Here is a 23147-nt window from a genome sequence, read left to right on the forward strand (position 1 = left end):
AGGAAATTGAACACCCAAATTTTGTAATTTGAGTACCTTGTAATTGTTGTTTAAATTGTTAATATAAACCCAAAAAAAAAGAGGGACTGTAGAAGTAGAAAACCTCTACAAGCCAGGGGTAGGCGAGTTATCACAGGCATTCAAATTCAAACTTGTCCCTGACCCTCTAAATTAATAAAATGTATTGTAATGACAATGAGATAGAAATAGTTTAGTTATGCTATAGTCCATAATGATTCTGGGCTCCTTTACCGAGATTCAGAGCCGCGCAGCCAAGTAAGCTCGGTTAGAGAATAGGAAGGATATAGTCCTTTTTAGTCTAATATTGTATAAATAATATACTTTTTATACGATACGACTTTTCATAAAATATAGAACTTGTAACAATGATGTATAACTCTCATTCATTTGAACTTTTGCAACCCTGTTTTTCTCGTAGAGGGAGATTGAGAAAGAGCAGATGTCCCCACACACGCTAAGCATGTTTTTTTTTTTTTTTTTTATCTCATAGAAGCAGTAAGTTCTGTTTATCTTAGAAAAACAGTTAGAAATCTCTGTTCCTCATGACTTGACATCCATGGCCGCTAGAGTTGAAGATAACGAAGAGAGAGCTGACTGCCAAGGAGTGGAGGAATCACAAAATGCCAAAATGTCTCGTCTCTCTGAACCTTATTCGACCTTTCCCTCCTTCATCTCTGACCATAAATAGCTGTGCAGCAGAACATCGGGGAGGCTCTCGGTTCAGTTGTATGTATGAAATGTAGTGTGTTGAGCCGCCGTGGTGATTTTATTTTATTCATTGTATGTGTTACTCTGAATTGAATATCAGTGAATTGAGGACTGCCACGTGTCATTAAAATCAGCTGATTATACTTCTGAAACGAGCTTGGACAATTAATTTCTTGAGTCTTGTCAAATCATTCAAGGCTAAATTAATTCATTCCCTAACAGCCCGAATGACAATCATAAACATGAAATGCTTCTCACTACATTTGAAAGCCCTTTTTCAAAATTGGTCAAAGACTATAATAAAGGTTTGTTGAAAATCTGATGACAAAAGCTCAAACAGTAAAAAGAAAAAAAGAAAGGTTGTGGCCTGGATTGATACGGATGTGAGGGCTGCGGACGACAGGTGGGCAACGCACGATGCAATAAGCTTGGGCATGTAACAGAGGAATAAATCACATTAAACATTTTCTTTCCTACACATTCACCAAATCATCATTTTCCCATTTCCCACCTGTACGAGTAAGCACTTCAGGGGCCATGTAGTTCGGAGTCCCAACCAATGAATGTGCCAGACCTCTTTGGCCCGACCGAGCCGCCCGCCGTGCCAAAGGCTTAGCGTCGAGCTCTCCTGGGTCATCCCACAATGCCCCAACCTCCAAACTATCTTGTCGCACATGGTCTCCTGTGAGACATGGGAAAGATGCAAATGACAGTTAAAGCGACATAGGAGGATTTCCAACATTACTCCAAGAATGTATCATTCTACAATCGATATTTCTTGAAACACCTTGAAACAATACTTGTGGACAAAATCAGGAAACGCATCAAGCAAAGCATTTCTGCAAATCATCCAAATTCTACAATTAATGTAAATAAATTGCTTTGTTGTATAGTATAGAGCAAACTCTCAGACTCAAATGTAGTTATTCATAATCCAAAAATAAATAAATAAACGCAGCCCACAATGAAAACTTTAACATTACTGACCATTTTGGTAGTACTTAGAGTCATGTGTCCAGCGAAAGCCAGTGCAGAGGCCGAAATCTGTAAGTTTGATATGGCCATCACGATCAATGAGGACATTGTCGGGTTTCACATCACGATGAATGAATCCCATACGATGCACACTGGACACAGCGAGTGTCAATTCGGCCACATAGAAACGAGCCAAGTTCTCCGGAAAGACACCAAGACGAATCAACAGTGACATAAGGTCACCACCAGGGATATAGTCCATGACAAAATATAGGTTATCTCTGTCCTGTGAAGGAGGTAAGTAAACAAAAAAAGCCACAGTAAAAGAAAGGTCTTTTCAACAAGAAAAACCAAAAACAAAGCAAAGGGGGAAAGTAAAGCATAGGATGGAATAAGGGGAGAGGGGACAGCAAATAAATTAAGAGAAAGGAAAAAAGTTGCGGGGTTAGGGATGGCTGGGGCACGAGAGGGGGTTGGAGAGGGAGATTGGGGGGAGTGGGGCACGAGAAGGAGTGGAGAGGTCACAAAAAAGTTGTTTTGAAAGCAAATTAGTTAGTGGATGTTTATTATCCCACTGTCTTTCGCAAAGAGTAGGTGAGTTATCACCAGCACCATGTCCAAATTCCTGCCCTAACCAGCTGGGGGAATTGCATCAGTGGCACAGCCGCACCCTCAGCCAATGATGCTACCCCACAGCCTTATGCTGAATACGAACGAAGAAAATTTGCCTCATGATGCTGTGACACCCCATGTTCATATCACAAACTGGAGATTCCTTGGAAACCTGCCACCACCACCACCACCTAATTTGTCTGACTTTTAAGGTTTTAAAACGATTTTTGTACATCATTAATTAATTATTAACTGTTGCCATTTGATTTACGTATCATTTTTCCAACAATACATTTACAATCATTCCCATTTTATATAAACCTGTCATGTTTTGTATGCAAGATTATATTTTATTTTATTTGGAGAATACAAATATTGTATGCAAGGATTATCCTGGCAGAAATCCAGAAAGTTCACCAAAAAAGCAAATCAACGTGCAAAGTGGTCCATCAATATCTCAGCCCCTGGATCATAATGCAGGGAACTCGGGTTCAAATCGCATAAACCAAGTGTGTTCGCCCATCATCCACCAATGTCTTTGCGATTTCTGTAAAAATACATTGAACCACCATTAGAGGCCATTTTTTCCCTGGAGAGCAGGGGTTGGCCTTTTTCGGGCACCGTGGTCCCCTTTTTGAAGCAATGTTTTATGGCCGGATGCCCTTCCTGCCGCCAACCCTGTTGGTCGCCTCTTGCGACACACAGGGAATTATCAGTGAACTGGTACTCAATTTGCCGACCTCGGAAGGATGACGGGCTGAGTCAACCCCCCTGGTGTTAATTCAGCGATCGACCGGGATTTGAACCCAGAATCCTAGGATCCCAAGCCGGCACCCTAACCGCTAAGCCAACACCAGGCCTTTCTGTAAAAATACATTGAGGTCTATAAATGTATTTGTCCTCCATGTGATGTATGTACAATCTCCTCCATGAGTCTTAGATCAAAGTAGTAGGAGAATAGAACATGAACAGAGATCGAAATAATGAACATCAAGGTGGACTTGTTTTTTCAGAAAACAAATCTGTTTACATTAAAGTCAAACACACTTACCTGGAAGGAATAGTGCAGACGAACGACCCAGTCATTGTCTGCCTCTGCGAGAATATCCCTTTCAGCTTTTACGTGAGCCACTTGGTTCCTTCTGAGAACATCTTTCTTCCTCAAGGTCTTCATGGCATACAGAGCACCTGTGTCTAACTTGCGTACAAGGCAAACCTGCAGACAAAAGCCAATGGCCCAACAATATGTTTCTCTCCTCCTATTAAAAAACAACAATGCCACTCATATTTCCTGTGACCGATTTGACCTCGAATGCAAATTCCACCTCTCAAATGTGATCAAACTTGCTGACGGAATAGGATCCGACTACAATCTATGGTTCTATTGCTTCAAGGGTGGGGTGTTCATACATCACAGAGGAAGCTATTTTTGGTTTGTTGTTCTTTAAGGAAGGAGTATCATGTCAGCTGCACCACATGCCAGCATAAACTTGTGAACATAAAAAGATCCATACAGAGCATTGGTTTTCCCAAATCAGTTTCTTTGGCTAGGGTTACAATCCTGTAAGGGTCGCCACTCCGACACAGGGAAATTAAAGATCTCACACTGTATTTAGCAAAGTGCGGTTTCATGTCATCAAGTAAGGCAGAAGGTGATCACGTGCCTAGAACTGCAGGGTCACTACAAATCTCTTCATAACCAGCATTGGGTGTGCTTGGTGAAAAAATGCTCGGCATTTTTTGGAATAATATTTAATAATGAAAAGATACAAGTCAACGTTGAATGTAAACATCATTTACTTTTATAAATTTCCAACGTAATTTGAAATTCCAAACAAACAATAAAATACATTTTAAAATCGAAAGTAGCGCAAACTCGCTCACCTCTAAGCTGTCTAGCCTGGGTTTGAATCCCGACCCAACTATAAACTGTCTCCTGGTGTTTCACAGGCAGGGTGGTTCATCAATGTGTGCCGTTCCTCGGATGGACGATAAATGGGCGTCTCGTCTGATCGCATTAGTTGGTGGTATGTTAAATGGTGGTTGAAGGCCACGGTGGACTTCACGAAGAGTAGGTGAGTCATTTCCGGCACCAGAAAAATTCAAAATTCCTGCCCTAACTTTAGTTGCAAGTTAAGTCATCGTGTGCTTCTGTCCACGTGCGCTGTGTCGCCCCACCCCCATTATCTCCTTGCCTTCCACCTTTTGCCCTGTTCAAGAGACTCGTGGTTGTCCCTCGAGGCGCTCTCCCCGTTGGTATTTTTGTGAATAGCAGATTGTCCTTCACGGTTCTGTTTAAATATGTTTAAACTTTCCCCTGCAGTGTTTTATTCAGTGGTATATTACAACACGCTGTTTTTCTTCCCATTTAAAAGGCTCTTTTCTATTTCCTCTTCAACTCATTCCACTTCAAAAAAAAATTCAATCTCTTACATTTCTTCCTCACTACATGCTCAAAACTCGCCTTCATTCCACCCCTCCTCTATCGTTCTTAAACGGATCGCTAACTTGAAAATCACAATAAACCCAATTTGTTATAAATGTTGGTCTTTCATTAATCATCCACTTTCTAAACTCCCCCCTTGCCCCTCCCCTCCAAATCTCCCCCCTTGCCCCTCCCCTCCTAAAATCCCCCCTCACCCCTCCCCTTCAGAACTCACCCCCAACCCCTTCCCTTCAAATCTCCCCCCCTACCATCCCTCTCCATTTCTCCCCCCTCCTCCTCCTCAAAGCTGCCACCTCCCAACTTCGTCTCCCTTCTATCTCATACCTCCACCTCCCCCAACCTTCTACTTTCCTCTGCCCCCCCTCAAACAACCCCTCACTGTGCCTCATCCCATCACCATCAATCTTTTCGTCCTCCTCATCCTTCCCTTTCTTGTAACTCTTCTGTAATCTCTGACACACTATCAACTGCTCTCCCTACCTCCCCTCTCATGCTTCATCTGACCCTACCCCTCCCCTCCCTTGTCCTGCACCCGATGCTCCCCCTCTCTCCTCGTTAACGGTATGGACCTCAAACATCCGGGGCCTTCGCACAAACCTGATTGATCTCTCCATTCAGGTTGCTTCTGACAATCCAGACTTGATCTGCTAAACAGAAACTTTCCTCCTTCAAGATGTCTCTGGTTCCTTAATATCTCTTCCTGGTTACTCCCTCCTCCGGTATAATAGACCTGAGCCTCCTCCTGGTGGTGGGGTAGCCATCTTTATCAAAAACTCTCTTCCTCACTCTCCTTGCACTGCCCTCTCTCCACCCCACTCTCAGGAGTACCTCTGGCTACAGCTTCCTCTCCGCTCCCACCTTTTGTTCATATGTGTTCTGTACCGTCCTCCAAATAGTGATGACTCCATTTACATTTCGCTGTCTGACAACATGGACCAACTTCTATCAACTCATCCAAACTCTCTCTTCCTCATATGTGGCGACTTCAACTGTCATCATGCCAGCTGGCTGGGTGTGAGTTCCTCTCTCACCAGCCATGGCACCTCAGAAAAGGACTTCTGCGACTCATTGGGGCTGACACAATCTGTCAATTTCCCGGCCCAGATCCCAGTCAATGGAGTATCTTCTCTTCTGGACTTGGTTATGACAAACGTCCCTGCAAATGTCTGTTGCTCTTCTTCTGCTCCAATCGGTTCTTCTGATCATGTGCTTATCAAAGTGGACATCTCTCTGGCCATTCTCAGAGAGCCTCCTCAGCGCCGACGAGTCTGGCATTTCACTCAGGCTGACTGGCACGGTCTGCAAGCAGCCATCAATCATCTGGACTGGTCTCTTATCTCCACTGCCTCTGACATCAATTCTTCCTGGGAATTCTTCAAAAGCAAACTGCTCTCTCTCATGCACAGATTTATACCATCTCATCTTCAGTTGTCTTACCCTTCCTCCCGTCCTTGGTACACTGAGTTTTGTGGTGAGGCAGTTGCCCTGAAACAACTTGCCTTTGCCTCTTGGAAGGCAAATCCAACTGAAGGCAATCTCAGTTACTTCCACCAAGCTCGGAACAAGTGTGTGTCTACCCTCAGGAGTGCCAGGAAGCGCTATCTCTCCACACTCAACATTGAACTCTCAAACCTGTCTCCTTCCTCCAAATCCTGGTGGCATCTGGTCAAATCCGTTTCTGGTGTTTGTTCCCCTTCCATCCCCTCCCTTACCTCAAATGGCTACACAGTTGACACCGCACGTGACAAAGCCGAATGCCTCAACTCTGTGTTTGCCTCAAAATCTTGTGTCCCAAACCCATCTCTCTGTTCCCACCTTACCCAGTCAAACCCAACTGCTCCTGGACTCTGTGTCCTTCTCTCCTGACAAGGTGGAGAAGTTTTTTGTCAAACCTCGACTCCGATTCTGCAACTGGACCAGACAGCATCAGCCCACGGGTCCTAAAATCCTGCTCTGCCGCTCTATCTCACCCTCTCTCTGTTCTTTTCACCCTCTCTTTTGCTCAAGGTCATCTGCCAGCATCTTGGAAATCAGCAAACATTACCGCTTTACACAAAAAAGGTGCAAAAACAGATCCTTGCAACTACAGACCAATCAGCCTGCTCCCAATTATCAGCAAAGTCATGGAATCCATCATTGCTTCGGATATCAAATCCTTCCTCTTCTCCAATGGCTTGATCTCCGATCATCAATTTGGATTCAGACCAGGTCATTCTACTCTGGACATGTTGCTTCTGCTCAACTGACCGTGCCAGTTGCTTCTGTCTCAACAATGGATGGAGGTCCTCAATGCCAAACAGGAAATCAGAGCTGTCTCCCTTGACATATCACGTGACTTCAATACGGTCTGGCACCCAGCTCTGCTCACCAAACTCTCCTCCTATGGTATCCATGGAAATATCCTCGCATGGCTTGCAGACTTCCTCTCTGGTCATAGTCAACATGTGGCCCTGAATAGATTTCTCTCATCTCCCTTTCCTGTTCTGGCTGGAGTTCCCCAAGGTAGTATTCTGGGCCCTGTGCTATTTCTAGTCTTCATCAATGATCTCTGACTCTAGAAAATCCTCTCGATCTCTTTGCTGATGACTCCACTCTAGCCGCTCCATTCCTCATCCCTCAGATCGGGAGTCTGCAGCCTTGCAACTCCCCCCTGAAGGAGGAGGCACTCTCTGCAGACCTGGACAAAATCACAGACTGGTCAAACAAGTGGAACATGTCTTTCAATCCTGACAAATCTCACACTATTGAGACTTCCCCCCCCACCCCCCCCAATAAGTTGAGAATAATTGTGGCTGGTGTTGAAGAAGAAGATGAAGAGGAAGGAACAGGTGACTCAAACACAGAAATACAAGCAATTAAAGATTCAGCCATGTAAATGACATCAAACACAAGACAACAGATGAATGAGACCAACCTCTCCAAATGCCCCCACACCGAGGCTGTGTATTCTGCGAAACATTGACTGGTCCATCTTTGCTCTTCGTAAGCGTATGTAATTAGATTCTTTCTGGCTTAGCATCCTTCTCATTTGTTGTTGGGCCTCTGGTGGAAGGGACACCTGCAATTTGTGCTTCGGTTAAAATGTCATTCTTCTTTCTCACACATTAACTCACATGGCAAGTCAGTTATTATCTGTAGCTTTCAGTCTGTTCCTGACATTCATTGCATATTTACTTCCACCTCCCCACAATTCTGAAACAAGCAGCACATTAATTATTACTCCTCTAAAATGACCACCAAATTAAAGTTAAATTTAGACGATCCATTTTCTTTATCGCCTTTACCTCCCGTTCCAACATTAGACTTACCAACACAATCTTACTTGACCTTTCCTCATGAACAGAGTTAGGACATCCCTCAACTTACAAAACACTTCACACACACAACCCATTTCCAGATAATCAATAGATTGGACTCTACGACCTTCTTCTTCACTCTCACCTTCTCCATCTCTTCTTCAAGCTGGGCTCGCCGGCTCTCACGTTGCTCTCGGTTCTTCAGGATATTCTCCACATGCTGTTCCATGTAGAACCGATATGCTCTTGGTGAAAATTTAACTCTTCTTTCCTCAACAGACCTTGCTGATCCAACTCTCAACTTCTCATTCGTTGCTTCTCCTTGCTGTACTCCAGCTCTCAATCTCTCTTGTCCAACATCCCCACCGGCTGCCCATCCTTCTGTTCCTACCATGACATTGTCATCATTCTTCATCTCAGATTCATATTTTCCCTCTCTCGTTTTTCTATCCAGGTCAGGTCCCCATCCATCACTTGCCATTTCGTTCACAATTCTTCCAACATCCTCCTCAAGTTCCGTTTCCCTCCCAAACTCTCCTATCCTCTCCCAAGTTCCACCACTGTCACCTTGGACTTCTTCGATTCCTCTCCGCCTCACAGGCTTTGGGGATAATTTTACTGTCTTTCCAGCTCCGTCCCTTTCTCTCCCCGGGTATGGGGGTGGCGGTGGCCTTATCCGAGGATCCAAAGGTGACGAAGCAGGGGGTGAAGGTGGTGTTAAAGATTGAGAGTCAGGAGTTGGTATTTTTCGCTCAGCTCCACGAAAACCTGGCCTTGTTGGAGCAACTGCCGTTTGTGGGGATGGTTTTTGGACTGGTGTACTTACAGCAGGGCAAAGATAAGGTGCAGGTGTTACGGCTAAGCCAGAAGATGGATTTGGATTTCTGACTGATGTTAGTGTTCCAATACCTTCCGAATTGCCATAAGCTCCTGGTCGGGCAATGGCATTGAAAGAATTGGACCGAAATGGAGGTTTTGAACGAGCAACAGAGACTTGTCCAGGGGTAAGCGCCCAGCAAGAAGGTGGAAAAGCCAGTGCATGACCCTGTGCTTGCCGACCAACAAGCTCCTCCGCAGTTGGAACAAGATTTTGCTGGCTGCCATAACGACGTGGTACTTGCTGAAATGATGACGAGGCCAGTGGTCCGGGGACACCATGAGGAGCAGCAGTGGGAGGAGGGGTGAAGCTACGAAGTCCACGTGCATAAGATGGGTTGGAGATCCAGTCACTGGGTTCTAAATTAGAAAGTAGAGAAAAAAAAAGAAAGTAAAAGTGAGGGATAACTAGCAAAGGAAAAAGAGATGGCGAGAAAGAGTATGCAATTGAATGATAAAGGATGATAACAAGAAAGAAGATTCAAAATCTAAAAGAAGGCATTCATATGAAGGCCTATTAAGCATAAACACCAAATACATTAAGTCTCTTCAATCGGCCCATATCCACAAAGACAATGGAGCTAGGTTAAGAAGCACCCCACTTTGACGAGCTGACGTTGTCGACAGCGGCATGTTTCCTTCGACACACCAAGCTGTCATGGTATGCTTCTTCTCATCTTACGAACCCATTTTTGAAGCACGGAGGAAAAATACCATGAACAAGCACAAATGACAGTAGCATGTCGAAAACAAAATGGAACAAGAAAGCTTCTCAAAATGCAAAGCCGGTCTACGTTCGCTTTGAACTCAAACTAAACTTTATGAAAACTACAGTTAAAAAAAACATTGTACATTTTATTCATTTGTGTTCTCCATATTCTCATAATAAAGGTTAGATGAATATTTGATGATAAACTCACAATAAGTAAAAATGTTAAGGCATGGACAGACATACTGAAACTCAATGGTAAATAAAGAAAGAAACAGAAGCAATATTAAACTAGAACGGGCACTCGGTAGAGCGCATACCTTCGCCGCAGCTACTGTTCTGTACTTGGCATGGGAGTGTAGGGAACAGAACAGTGAACAGTTTGGTGCTGATTTCATGCAAATCGGATAAGAATTGACCGAGTTATGACAAACAAGATCGGGCATTGAATTCTGAACATTTTGGCATTAGTTGCATGCCAATTGGATAAAAATTGACCGCGCTATGGTAAAAATACGATTTTGACCTTTTCGTGACCTTGACCTTGACCTTTGACCCGATTGCTCCCAAAATCTAATCAAATGTGTCCCGTATAATAACCAATCATCCCACCAAATTTCATGCAATTCGGTTGAATACTTTTTGAGTTATGCGAATAACATACACACACACACACACACACACACAGACATACAAATAAATACACAGCGATCAAAACATAACCTTCCGCTTTTGCGAAGGTAAAAAACAGTTCTTCTCGTGCTTGACATGCTGCGGGTGGGCTAATAATGGCTATTTATAGTCACTATGACTTTGTCCTTTCACATTTTGACCCAATTGTAAAATTATTTTCTCCATATTCTCATAATAAAGGTTTGATGAAAATGTGATGACAAAAGATCAAATGGTAAAAAGGTTATTAGTACAGCGGATAAGCTCTCAAATTTTAACAAATTGTGCATTTTTTGAGAAAAGCATGAAATTTCTAGCATAGTTAGCATATACCATAAGGTTTATTTTCAGATGTGGAGGGAAGTCAGATTTGACCTCTGAGGACCGTGAGAGGTCAAATCCAAAATGGCCACCAGTCCACCGGGTCTAATGTTCAAACGCGCTTATAGGTGTCATTTCCAACTAAATTGGGGATGCCCATTCATTTGGTGATACTTTTGAGATCGCCAGAACTCAAGGACATGCATTTAGGTCACGGTCAAGGTCAAATTACGTTAAATATCTATTTTTATGATACTGCAGTTGGAACTACTATTGGAAAAAGTTCATTTGAACTTTTAAAACTTTATTTTTTCAGGTACAGGGATAGGTACAGAACACCCAAAGACCAGAAATGCTAAAAAAAAAAGTGTTTACACTGCAAGGAATGATGCAATAACCTCTGAAAAAATAACTGAAGTTAACCAAGTATGTCCACCAAAGCTTACATTAAATCAAGTGCAATGATGAAAATTGGTAATGATCAAAATCTAACAGTCTCCAGAACAGAAGCACAGTGCAGTGCACTTGAATGCAGCTTTGGCACACTTGCAGCATCCAATGTACCCTTTCTTGCAGCCACAGTCGATCAATTCATGGCACGATTTTGATGCTTCAGGAAGAGTGGTCCAAAGAGGCTGCCACCCAGTTGTCTACTTTGTCCAGCCCCAGTCAGGTGGGTCTGGCATCTCTGGATCCATGACCAATGCCTGGTTACAACAGTTGGCCTGGTAGCAAGTGCACTTGATGTGCTGCTTGAGTGTTGCCTGGGTTGGAGGAATGTTCTCTAGAGTTCTACACTTCTGTGTGAAGAGCTGTTTCCTGGCATCATTCACTTCCGTGCTCTCACTGGTTCTATCATACATCAGCACCACAAATCGCTCTAGCAGTAACATTGAGCCTTCACTGACCTCACTTGGCATGCCTAGGAGTTCATTGAAAGCATCATTCACCTCTGGACATCCCCAATTTAGTTGGAAATGACACCTATAATGTTTTTCTACACTATTTGGTTCCAAAATTAAGCGCGTTTGAACATTAGACTCGGTGGACTGGCGGCCATTTTGGATTTGACCTCTGTACGGTTCTCAGAGGTCAAATCTGACTTCCCTCCACATCTGAAAATAAACCTTATGGTATGCACTAACTATGTTAATAATTTCATGCTTTTCTCATAAAATGCACAATTTTTGTGTTTATCTGCTGCACTATATGGCCTGGTGGTGTTGGGCTGGTGTTGGGCTGGTGTTGGGCTGCTGCACTATAACCCTGGTGTTGGGCTAGCGGCTAGGGTGCCGGCTTAAGATCCTAGGATCCTGGGTTCGAATCCCGGTCGATTGCTGAATTAACGCCAGGGGGGGTTGACTCAGCCTGTCATCCTTCCGAGGTCGGCTAATTGAGTACCAGTTCACTGGTAATTCCCTGTTTGTCGTTAAAGGCGGCAAAAAGGGTTGGCGTCAGGAAGGGCATCCGGCCGTAAAACATTGCTTCAAAAAGGGGACCAAAAAAACAACAACAACCACGGTGCCCGAAAAAGGCCAACCCCGGCTTGCGGGGAAAAATGGCCTCTAAAGGTGGTTTACTATATGGCCTGGGCACACACGCACGTCTTGCTGCGTATATTGCCCTGAGAAGACATGAACCTCAGACAAGTGGAAAAATTAAAATATATCGATACTAAAATAAATTGCTACCACATTATTACTACTAACAGTAAAGAAAACTGGCCCATGAAACATGCCCCATGTTCCACTGTCTTATCGAAATTCTACTGTACCTATGCAAATTTAAAGTCCACTTACCGATAGCCATTTCTCTGTCTTGAAAGCTTGCCTTCCTCCCTAAGTTGTGAAAAAGTGGATAATTAGCTCTGTCAAACTCATAGCTTTCCCCCCATGCTATTGTCAAAATGATTAGAGAGATTTTAACGATAAATTCACCCCTTCATTTTCTCACTTTTTAAATACACCAGCTTCACCATCTGTTTCAATCTCAAATATATATGAGTTGTACCTTTTCTTCACAGCCTAGGGAACAAAAGGCAATCTCAGAGAATATAAATGAAATAAATCAATTAAATTGCCTCCATCTGGATGGAAACTAATTTTCATGCGTTTCCAAAAAATGCATTAAATTTGTGATCTACGACATATTTAAGCCCAACATACAATGCAATATATTGGCCACGTACAGCAGGTAAGATCTGCATTTTTAGTGAGATTTCTCCAAAGTGTCGTCTCGATGTGTAACTCAGTCGTGTCTTTTGGGCTGACTGGTCTAAAAAGGAAATGCTTCATCGTACGAAGGTGCCATTTTGGAAACGGCTTCGATACGAGTGAAGGCAGAATTAGAAGTCATGAGCTTTTGCTGCAATTGTACACAAATTGAAAAATTAAGGTCGCTTGTTCAATTACACAGCTTTACAATAATAACTCAAAAATGTCAAGGATGAGGAAGGCAGGGACATAGGCTTTTGTAACAAAACGTTTGGCATAACTAAGAACAGATCCTTTAACAGAGATGTCATGAGTGGAGCATCAGTAAGAGACCAAAAACTGATGTTCTCTCTCTTAGGAACAAAAAGGAGTAGAAACGTGGTTTCCACACATCATCACAGGTTGTTGTTGTGTATCACAGGTACATTTACCTACAATTGACATCACAAGTACATAAACCTACATCACAAAGGACAATTGTAGAACAAATCACAAACGTTGACATAAACGAGTGCTCCTGAGTTTCAACCTTACCCAGTACATCTCCACAACGTCCAATGGAGGAGAAATTCTATCAAATCTTAAAACCAATTAAACTTCGACGTCGCGACCTCGACTGATATGCCACATTATTATTACATCATTATATATATATACTTCTACCAAGTTTGACTTAGATTCCTTTAGCCGTTCTTAAATTATCGCAGTAACAATTTTTTTTTTACTTAAGACCAATGAATGGCCTTTGACCTCTTGACTCCAAAATATGGATGGATGGACTGAGGGAGGAGATTGGTGCAACGCTGGCTGAGATGGGCTGGTCACGTGGTGAGGATGTGGGAAGAGAGAATGGCAAAGAGAGCAGATAGGTTAAGGGAGCAAGGTAGGAGGAAAAGAGGTAGACCACGAGGAAAGCAAGGTAGGAGGAAAAGAGGCTGAGATGGGAGGATTGTGTGAAGAGGGATATGAGTAAGGTGGTGGTGGTTGGAGAGTGGAGAGTGTAGGTTGAAGACAGTGGAGAGTGAAGGAGTATCGTGGTCAAAGCAGAGCAGAAGCGTGTTGCCATTGGACCTCACCCCTCATAAAGAAAAGAGGAAGAGAAGATGATAATAAAATTCATTTTCAATAATTGGTTAATAGATTATTTGTCTGGAAAACCACCTAAATTAAGATCCCTTTCACCAGCTACAATTTTGCTTCTAACAAAGTAAATGACTTTACTTTATAATTATATACTTTACTTTATAAAAGAACTTTACTTTATAATAAAAAATAAAAAAATTTTTTTATAAAGTAAAGTTCTTTTCTACCCCCGTTAAAACACCCCAAATCCACCTCATTAAATCCTCAATTCCTTTCCTGAAATTCCTCGAAGTTTTACTTTGCTTTATACTCCTTCCCTCCTCCCCCATCCCTCCCTCTTCCACAGATCTACTGACGTCCCTGTTCTCTTCTGTTGTTGTGCTTGTGCGCTTCCCTCTCTCCCCCTCTTGTCTCCTGCTCCCTTCATTGCATGTTTTATGTGAAAGCATCTCAAAATGCAAAACATTTTAAAACAAACATTTATAAAAAATAAAAATAAAAAAAAAGAGAAAATAATCCTTAAAACAGTAAGTTTCCTGTTTGGAATCATTTTCAATTTTGTTAGACTTCCAGACAGGCAGACAAAGTAAAACAATTACCTTATTACTCTATGCACATGCATGCTCGGCGAGATTTCCGTACAATTTGCCGAATTCAGAGCCAAATTTCTGCGAAACTAAACTGCAAGTTCATTTTCTGATTCACGTTTCGATTCGTGTTCTACATTGCTGAAAGTGTAAAATTCAATTGAAATTAAGTTACCTTGGTCACAGATTGATGTCTGTCGACAGACAAAGTGAACGGATTGCTCAACCCCTCTCCCTCCTCTCCCAGCCCTCCCCCTTCCACAGATCTACCGACGTCCCTGTACTCTTCTGTTGTTGTGCTTGTGTGCTTCCCTCTCTCTCCCTCTTGTCTCCCGCTCCCTTCATTGCATGTTTTATGTGCCTGTGCAGGTTTTCATGTTCAATGTGTTAGCTCTTACACGAGCCTCGATTCTGTATACAAAAAAAGAAGGTATCTCAAAAAGTAAAACACGAAAATATTAATCTTCATTTGCTCTAAACAATACCTTTCCAGCATAATTGTTTCAAGGGTGTAAAATTTTGTGAAGGTGCCTGACGCATGAGAAGTGTCAACAGTCAGTCTTTGTCTGACCTTTTCGATTGCATTCAATTGGCTTCTTAAAAAATTAATAAAATTAATAAATATTTCAGCTAAAACCAGAACGGCATTCGGTAGAGCACATACCTCTGCCAGACTGATTAGTTTACATTTTGTATTCACCGATAGGCCGGATCTGAATTCGGACCTGAACCAAAATTGAATCAATTTGTCCTCGTCACACACACACAACCTGTCCACCAAGTTTCGGCCGAATCAGTCCATAACTTTTTGAGATATGCTGTTCAAAAACAGACAGACAAACAAAAACACAGACAAGGGTGAAAACAACCTCCATCCACCTGTGGTGGCAGAGGTAACAATTGAACTGGCATATTTGGTTTGTCTGTTCAATGACGAAAACTTCAAAATATCGAGTTCAATGCATTAACGGCCATAACTTCACACCAAAAGGTGACATTGTCCACTCTTCACGATTTCGTTAACAAACCGGACCCAGAGGAAAAAATATTGCATTTTAAAACGTGGAATTTCGAGGGAAATTAGAATTATAATAATTCCACAATACATAGCATGATGACATCACACTGGTCCATCACAGGGCTAGCATTTCAAGTCATAAGAATATCAAGATGCTTTAGAGTCGCAGGAAAACATGAAGGTATGTCAGAAATGGTTTTGCGGCCAAGTGCAACTATTTGCCTTTTCTAAGCTTCCAAATATGCACCACTGTCAGGTGCCAGGGTTACACTGCCCCAAATAACAACTCATTTCTCTCATCACCTGATAGCTGTCCGGGTTTGGATCTTGGCACAGCAGCAGCTATTCGAGCAGCACGAGCATCCAAGTAACCCATCTTTCCAATACAGTCAATGGCAGCAGGAATGCCCCGAGCGCCGGTCTGCCTCACAGCAGCGGTGGCCAATTCCTGGGAGGCGAGGGATGTGAAAATACACGCAAGATGATTAGCTAATGACGAAAGGTCTTCAAGACAGTTGTTGATTGGTTGATTACACATGTCGATGTCGGGAGAGGGGCACGTTCAGGCTGTTACAATATGCTGTGACCAAATCTATGATAGTGAGGGATGTTTGTAGAATAGGCTACGTACACATCGTGACAATATAATTTTATTTCACAAGTATTCATTTCTGATTTTATATATATATATATATATATATATATATTGTTACGGACGCGGTTTAGATGTTACTTTGGGCCGAGCGGATGGTCCACCGCGACCGTTACAGGATCCCCGATTGGCCCGACTCCCCCAACGTTGACCAGATCGCACCACAGATATTCAATTTGGAAACCTCTAAAGCGACCGAAAGAGAAGGAAGAGAGAAGAAGACAGAGTACGGAGGAATAACAGGATTTATTATACACACAAGCAAAAAGAAGGAGCGATCAAAATTATTTACAAGCAATGGATGGAAGAAGCAGTCACACAGTGAATCGTTAGCTTATACTAGTCAATTTACTTAACCCCAGGACAACGATTAGGACAGACGACGTTCACACTTACACGGGGGATATTGCAGGCAGGTATGGCTTGAGGATGGATGGTTGTTTTGGGAGGCAATGGAGGGTCCAGCGTGGATTGCTGCCTGGCGCGTCCTTTTCGTGGCCTGCGGCCCCTTAGCTGCCCCCTTAGCTGCAGCGCAGCTGGTCGCCCGATGGCTCGCACACACCTGCTCGTTCAGGCGTCTTCCTTCTCCCCAGCAACAACGAGGGACAGCAAGCAAGATGACGGGGTCAGAGCAAGAGCACGGGGTCAGAGCAAGAGCAGCAAGAGGAGCAAGAGGACGCAAGAGGGTGGAGTGCGTCCCGCGGCGGCTTATATTGGTTTCCTCACCGAACCTTCGCGCACTTTCTCGGGGGTTCCCGCTCCGCCCTCTCTTAGCCAAACCCCTTGTTCTGGGTTGGATGAGCGGGGCCGACTTACTCCTCCCCCCTATGACGAGGGGGGCGACCCGTCTTCTCTAGCCACTCCCCTTGTTCGTAATGGCCGCAAATGGCGAAAACCGGTCAGCAGCTGCAGGTACTGCGCCGTCACGTTGCACAGCAGTTCAGTACTGCAATAAACGTTTGCTGTGAAAGCTCAAGTGGGGGAATCCCTGGCACTTGAGCTGCCATGGATCATCGGAGGGGCCTACGCTTTATTTCGTTTGATGCAATGCAGAGTCAATCTAGTGGGAAACACATATTTAGCCTACATAAAAATCCATCCATGATCCATGGCAGCTCAAGTGCCAGGGATTCCCCCACTTGAGCTTTCACAGCAAACGTTTACTGCAATAAACGTTTGCTGTGAAAGCTCAAGTGGGGGAATCCCTGGCACTTGAGCTGCCATGGATCATCGGAGGGGCCTACGCTTTATTTCGTTTGATGCAATGCAGAGTCAATCTAGTGGGAAACACATATTTAGCCTACATAAAGCCTACATAGAATAAGGAAATAAACTATTTAAAAAGATATATCGTGGCCTGTGTGTAAGTTTCATGGAATTAACTAGGAGGACGGCTGCGACCATTATTTACATTACGAGGGTGTTACACACAACAAAACCGTTACACTTCTCAAATTCGTTACACTGCACCCTCCTTTCTTCAGGCCCGTCCTCGGGCCTACAAAACTTTAACTTAGTGTGACACGTAGGTGTAATTCCCTCTACAATTAACCTGACCCTGAGTGTGACAATCTTAAAACACAAATAAGTATGTCCCCCTATTGCATTGCACCCTGTCTAACAGACTCAAGCCCACAGCTAACCGAATTACGGAATTGTTCTCAAACTATACATTTACGGTGGGGAGCATTATTTACAGTGACGTTATTTCTTATTTACAACTCAAACCCAGGACCTGTGTTTTTTTTTTCTTTTTAGGGAACAAGAAAAAGAAATTCCTGTTGGGAGGGAGGAGACAGCACGCATTGCATCGATGCACCAGTACCAATACCACCAAAGCACCCAAAAGCACCAAAAGCACCACTCGGTGCACAGTAACCACAGTTCATAATAAACACAACAAAACAACTGGTGGTGGTCTTCTCTTTCTCTGCTGGGCCGATGTTCTTCCCGACGTCTTCTGGCTTCATGCGGCCTACTTGGAAATAATAAAAAGCACAACTTGTGTTCATTTTTATTTAGGGCCTCAGGGGCCAACTAAGGGTGGTCCACCTGTTTGGCATAGGTGCCGCCTTACCGAGGTCCGCAAGCAAGATTCCCTGGCCACTATGGCCGGTCTCCAACAGAGGTGCCCTGCCCCAGAACCTGGGGTCCATCAAGTGGTACTTGGCCGCAGAACAGTGGTCCATAAAGTGGTACATCAACGCAATGCATGCTGGTTCTGAGGATCTCGTGCGCACAATGGCCATCTCACGCACGCTCCCCTCGGCACCCAATGGCGCACAGGTCCTCAAGTGGGAGACAAAAGGGGGGAAGACAAATGAGCGAGGGGTAAGGTCACAAGGGTACACGTCAATAAAGGCAATGCAGGGTGAAGTGCGTACGGAGAGCGAAGTGAGAAAAACTCATCCCTACCGTACGTCACCCCCCCTGTCACCTACACTACCCTTGCCCTTACCCCATCTTTACAAGAATTTACACCTTAACAAATTCGTCACTACGTCTTGTCTTCCCCATCTTTCCCTTCTACACCAAATTCGTCTCCAATCCCTCTACTTCAAAATTTGCCATCACCAATTCATCATCAATCCTCATAAGGAGGGAGAGATGGAATTACGCACAATGTCACACCCACGTCATGATGCGTCTCACAATCCAAAACATTTGCATTAATGAAAAATAATAAAACATGGCATGGTGTGGAGTTACCTCATCTCAGGTGAGTGGATGCAGATGGTGCGAGGAGACTCCAATCCTAACTATCCTCTAAATGACCTTAACACTCTTTACACTACCCGGGGTCTTTCCCTGCCAATCCATTGGCCACTTACACTATGGGTTCTAACAACCAATTCCCATTGACCAAACTGTGGTGCTTCTCAATTTGGGGTCTCACTCCCCCGATTCATCTCCCGGTGCCCTTGCACAATTTCTGGGCTGTGACGTGTAGCTCTCCCAGCAGGTCTACCCACCTGCACACCTCCACCACTGTAGTTGCTACCCGAGCTTACCTGCTCCTTACCTAACCTATCTAATTTGGGAAGGCCCCTCCTGGCTCTGTCACCCCACTCGGTGCCCTCTGGCACTGGGCTACCCGGGTCCGTCCTCCGGATCCTCGGGCCCCATCCACAACTACCGGCTCCCAGAGCCCACCTGCGGCCTCACCTGGCTGACATCCTCACAGTGGTGGAGTGCCCAAACCAACTACACACACTAACAGGCTACACGCCCAGCCATTTCCACAACACTAATGCACCCATCCAAATACCATTCTTCCACCCGCACCACAGATGCCAATATCCAACCACAATTTACCTATACCCTCTACCTAACACTTACTCTACCCGCCCCGGGTATCCGTGATGGGGGTCCACTCTTTCCCCATTCACACCTTCGCACCATCTACTCCACTCCACAATTTCCACCATACTCACTCCACGACCATCCATTCCAATTCTCCATTTATTCCACACTACCATTCTCCATACCTGTTGTTGCACACCTGTGCACTCACACCTGGTGCCACCTGCACCCTCCTCCTCTTCCTGGACCATTTGGTCAACACAATACACATCACCACTACTCCCTCATACACTGCTCCATCCACCTGTTCAGTTGCACACCTGTGCAATCACACCTGTTCAATCACACCTGTTCAATCCTCAAACACACGGCATCATCTCATCTAACTACTCCCCTCTGAAACTTGCGCTTCCCAGTCACCCCTTTAAACTATTGCGCTCCCACGTCATTATCATCCACACTAAACTACCTGCGTCCCCACTACAGGTATCCTTGTCACTAACTAATCTTAACGTTACCTAATGTCATCTTCTAGGGCCCTACACACAATATCCTAACCCACCCGGGCTAGTTTTCACTGCCATCAACCCCATAAATCTAGTGCTCCTTTGCCCCCCGTCTGTGAGGGATGACAGAGTTGCCATCCCACCACATCGGGGAGGTCCTACTATCAATTTGGCACAGCAAATTTCAGCCAATCAAAAATTTTGCCAATCATCTGCCAATCACCGTACCAATCATCAAATTTTGCCTTTTTCTAATTTTGGGTCCAAAACACTAACCTCATCACTCGTCTACTTATTAGATCCTCTCGGTGCGCCAATTCCCTTCTAAAGCTCGGCTTCGTACAGCCGAGCAATGAATGCGGGTTGTTTTGTGCCAGCGGCTGGATACGTCCCGCATTCGGGGCAGGGACGGGGCTTACCCGGGCAGAGATCCCACGCACCACCTCGGCGTGGAGCCATCCAATGTCCCGATCTCGACCTGCCGGCATGTCTCAACAAAAAGTGGTCGCCATGACGACCCTTCCTATCGAGCTGCCCGCTCCGCCTAGTTGAGCACGGACGCGGCCGTTCCAAGCGAGGCCCAGCGTGGATCGCGTACGGCGGTCCTTTCGAACCCGCCGTGGCTCGGATCCCCGCTGGTTCTCGCGGCACGCGAAGCCCGGCACGCACCGAGGGCCCGACTCGGCTATAAGTCGCTCTAACCGCTAACCCGGTTACCGTCGATGCCTCACCTGCATGCTTACACGCATACGCTACCCCTTTCTTGCTCATACCTCCAGCTGTTCCCATGCTCCTCGTACCTTTCCTTACACACCTCGGTACACTCATTCCGCTCACAGACTTGGTCACACACCTGACCACCGAACACCTTGGCACACATTCGTCGCTCGCACACCTCACCAACACACCTCTTCGCGCCCCCTTCTCGGTCACCTCCTCTGTGACAATCACAGGTGTGCTCTCACTCGCACACCCAACCACGTGCCTCACGACCAACTCAAGTGTGCATTCCCACACACGCTCTACCATTCCAGGTGTGCTTCCTTCCATTCCAGGTGTACATCCTCGCTCACCTGTCACAACCAACTCACGCTCCGTGTCACTCTCACTACTCTGACCTCCACTCTCGGTCGCGCACTCCCCCTTACTCTCGACAGCGCGCTCTTTCCTCATGCACCTGTCCGTTACACACCTTTCTCGCGCACACTCTTGCGCACACTCTCCCGTTACACCCTCTGTAACACTCACCACAGGCGTGCATTCCCCCTTACTCTTGACAGCGCACTCTTTCCCCATGCACCTGTCCGTTACACACCTTTCTCGCGCATCCTCTTGCGCACACTCTTTCGTTACTTCCTCCGTAACACTTACCACACCGCGCTTCCATGTACCCCCTCGCACACACGCTTCGACTAACTCACTCTTGACGGCACACTCACTCCTCGGCATGCACTTTTTCCTCACACACCCCATGGTCGGACATTCTCGCGCACCTCTTTTTTCGCACACCAGACCTGTCGCACACTTCACCAACGGCCTTTCACGAACACCCGGATCCAAACCAATCCCCAAGCCGACTGAAGCTTTCCTCACATCATATACATTGCCGAATATTTCGCCACTCACCTTGGCACCTCGTCGTCGCACCGCCTCTGCCACCTGCAAACTCTTTATTTGGTTAGTGAGCAGCACATCATGAGTTGAGCACCGACCTTGTACATATTCCATCACCCCCTCCCGTATTTCTCTCTTAGTTTCTGTCCGTCTCTTCTTAATTTCACTCACCTCTTCTTCCACTTCCTCTAATTTTTGCTTCACCTCTTTTATTTCCCGTTGCGTCTCCTCAAGTTCGTCCTCTAAGGCTACCGTGACCGTCTGTCTCTATGTGCATCCTCACCTGCCGGTCCTTTGTCTCCATTTCCTCTGTCACCTCGTCCAACCTCATTGTCAGTCCCTCACGTACCATCTGACATTGCCTCTGTGTCGCTATCAAGTCATTTTTAATTTCTTTTTGTGTCGCTTTTAAACCCCCAATGATTGCAGTGTTCTTTTCCACTTGGTCCGCTAGTTCCCTTTGTCCCACTGTCAGCTGCTCTACTCCCTTCGTCAGACCCTCTATGCCCCCCTGTAACCTAGCCGTATTATTCCTCACCTCTTTCTCCATACGCTTCTCACCTCGCTTTACCTCCTCGCGTAGCCCCGAAACCTCCTCACTTACACCTCGTCGTATCCCCTCTTTCATCTCCTCCATCTCTTTTGTAGATGCCACCCTCATCTGTCCCAATTCATCCCTCTGAGCATCCAGTTTACTTTCTAACCCGATTTGCACCTCCTCTATCTGGTTCCCCATTCGTTTGATTTCCCTGGTAGATTGTTCCCCTATTTCCCGCAATTTGTCCTCCATCCTATTTTCTAACCCCATTAACCCATTTTTCACCTCTTTTATCCCGTTGTCTAACCCCTCAAAATTATTGTCTAACTTCCCAAATTTCTTGTCTAACCCCTCACCGGTACCCCTCGCTTCGTCCCTCATTGCCCCCATTTGGCCCCCTATCCTGTTTTCCATCCCTTTGAAATTATCGTCTGTTTTTACCATAAAGGCCATCATCTGTTTCATAAACAGGTTCAAATCCATTGGAATCTCGGGTTCGGCTACTGCGACCATGGGCGCGGCTAAATTTGGTGCCGCAACAACCATGTGCGCGAGGACGCCATCTTGTGCGCCCGAAACCTCGTGCGCGAGCGCGCCATTTTGTGCGTCCGATACCCCCTCAACCACATCCTCCATATACATTTCCCCGAGGTCCTGGGTTACCCCTAACCCGTCTATCTCCCCCACCGACATCCGATCGCCTTGATTGTCCATGGCGCGCTCTCAAAATTCGGGTTTTATAAAACAAAATTTCGGCAGCTCGTAATTTTGACCAAAAATTTTTTTTCCTACATGTTTTAAAAATTTGGTTCGGGCCTCGAATCCCACTCCTCGACACCAATTGTAACGGTCGCGGTGGACCATCCGCTCGGCCCATAATAACATCCTAACCGCGTCCGTAACAATATATATATACACACACACACACACACACACACACACACACACACACACACACACACACACACACACACACACACACACACACACACACACA

General features: G+C 45.2%; 1 protein-coding gene across 4 annotated transcripts in view; it reads right to left on the reverse strand.

Moving 5' to 3' along the window:
• LOC137420833 (serine/threonine-protein kinase LATS1-like) overlaps positions 1–23147 on the reverse strand; it is a 44697-nt gene that overhangs the window by 16279 nt on the left and 5271 nt on the right. Inside the window, exons 1-8 of one of the 4 annotated variants that reach the window (XM_068106262.2) lie at positions 18267–22413; positions 15841–15985; positions 12436–12474; positions 8204–9294; positions 7677–7820; positions 3368–3532; positions 1717–1990; positions 1241–1411 (exon numbers count right to left, since the gene is read on the reverse strand). In XM_068106262.2, the coding sequence (XP_067962363.1) occupies positions 1241–1411; positions 1717–1990; positions 3368–3532; positions 7677–7820; positions 8204–9294; positions 12436–12474; positions 15841–15913 (1957 nt within the window). In that variant the 5' untranslated portion in view covers positions 15914–15985; positions 18267–22413. Of the gene's footprint in view, positions 1–1240; positions 1412–1716; positions 1991–3367; positions 3533–7676; positions 7821–8203; positions 9295–12435; positions 12475–15840; positions 15986–16585; positions 17102–18266; positions 22414–23147 lie in introns of those variants that run through there. The other 3 variants (XM_078772260.1, XM_068106261.2, XM_078772259.1) reach the window with 3 other exon arrangements.

The sequence above is a fragment of the Myxine glutinosa genome, chromosome 2, assembly GCF_964187855.1.
Source record: "Myxine glutinosa chromosome 2, kmMyxGlut1.1, whole genome shotgun sequence".
NCBI classification, from domain to species: Eukaryota; Metazoa; Chordata; class Myxini; order Myxiniformes; family Myxinidae; genus Myxine; species Myxine glutinosa.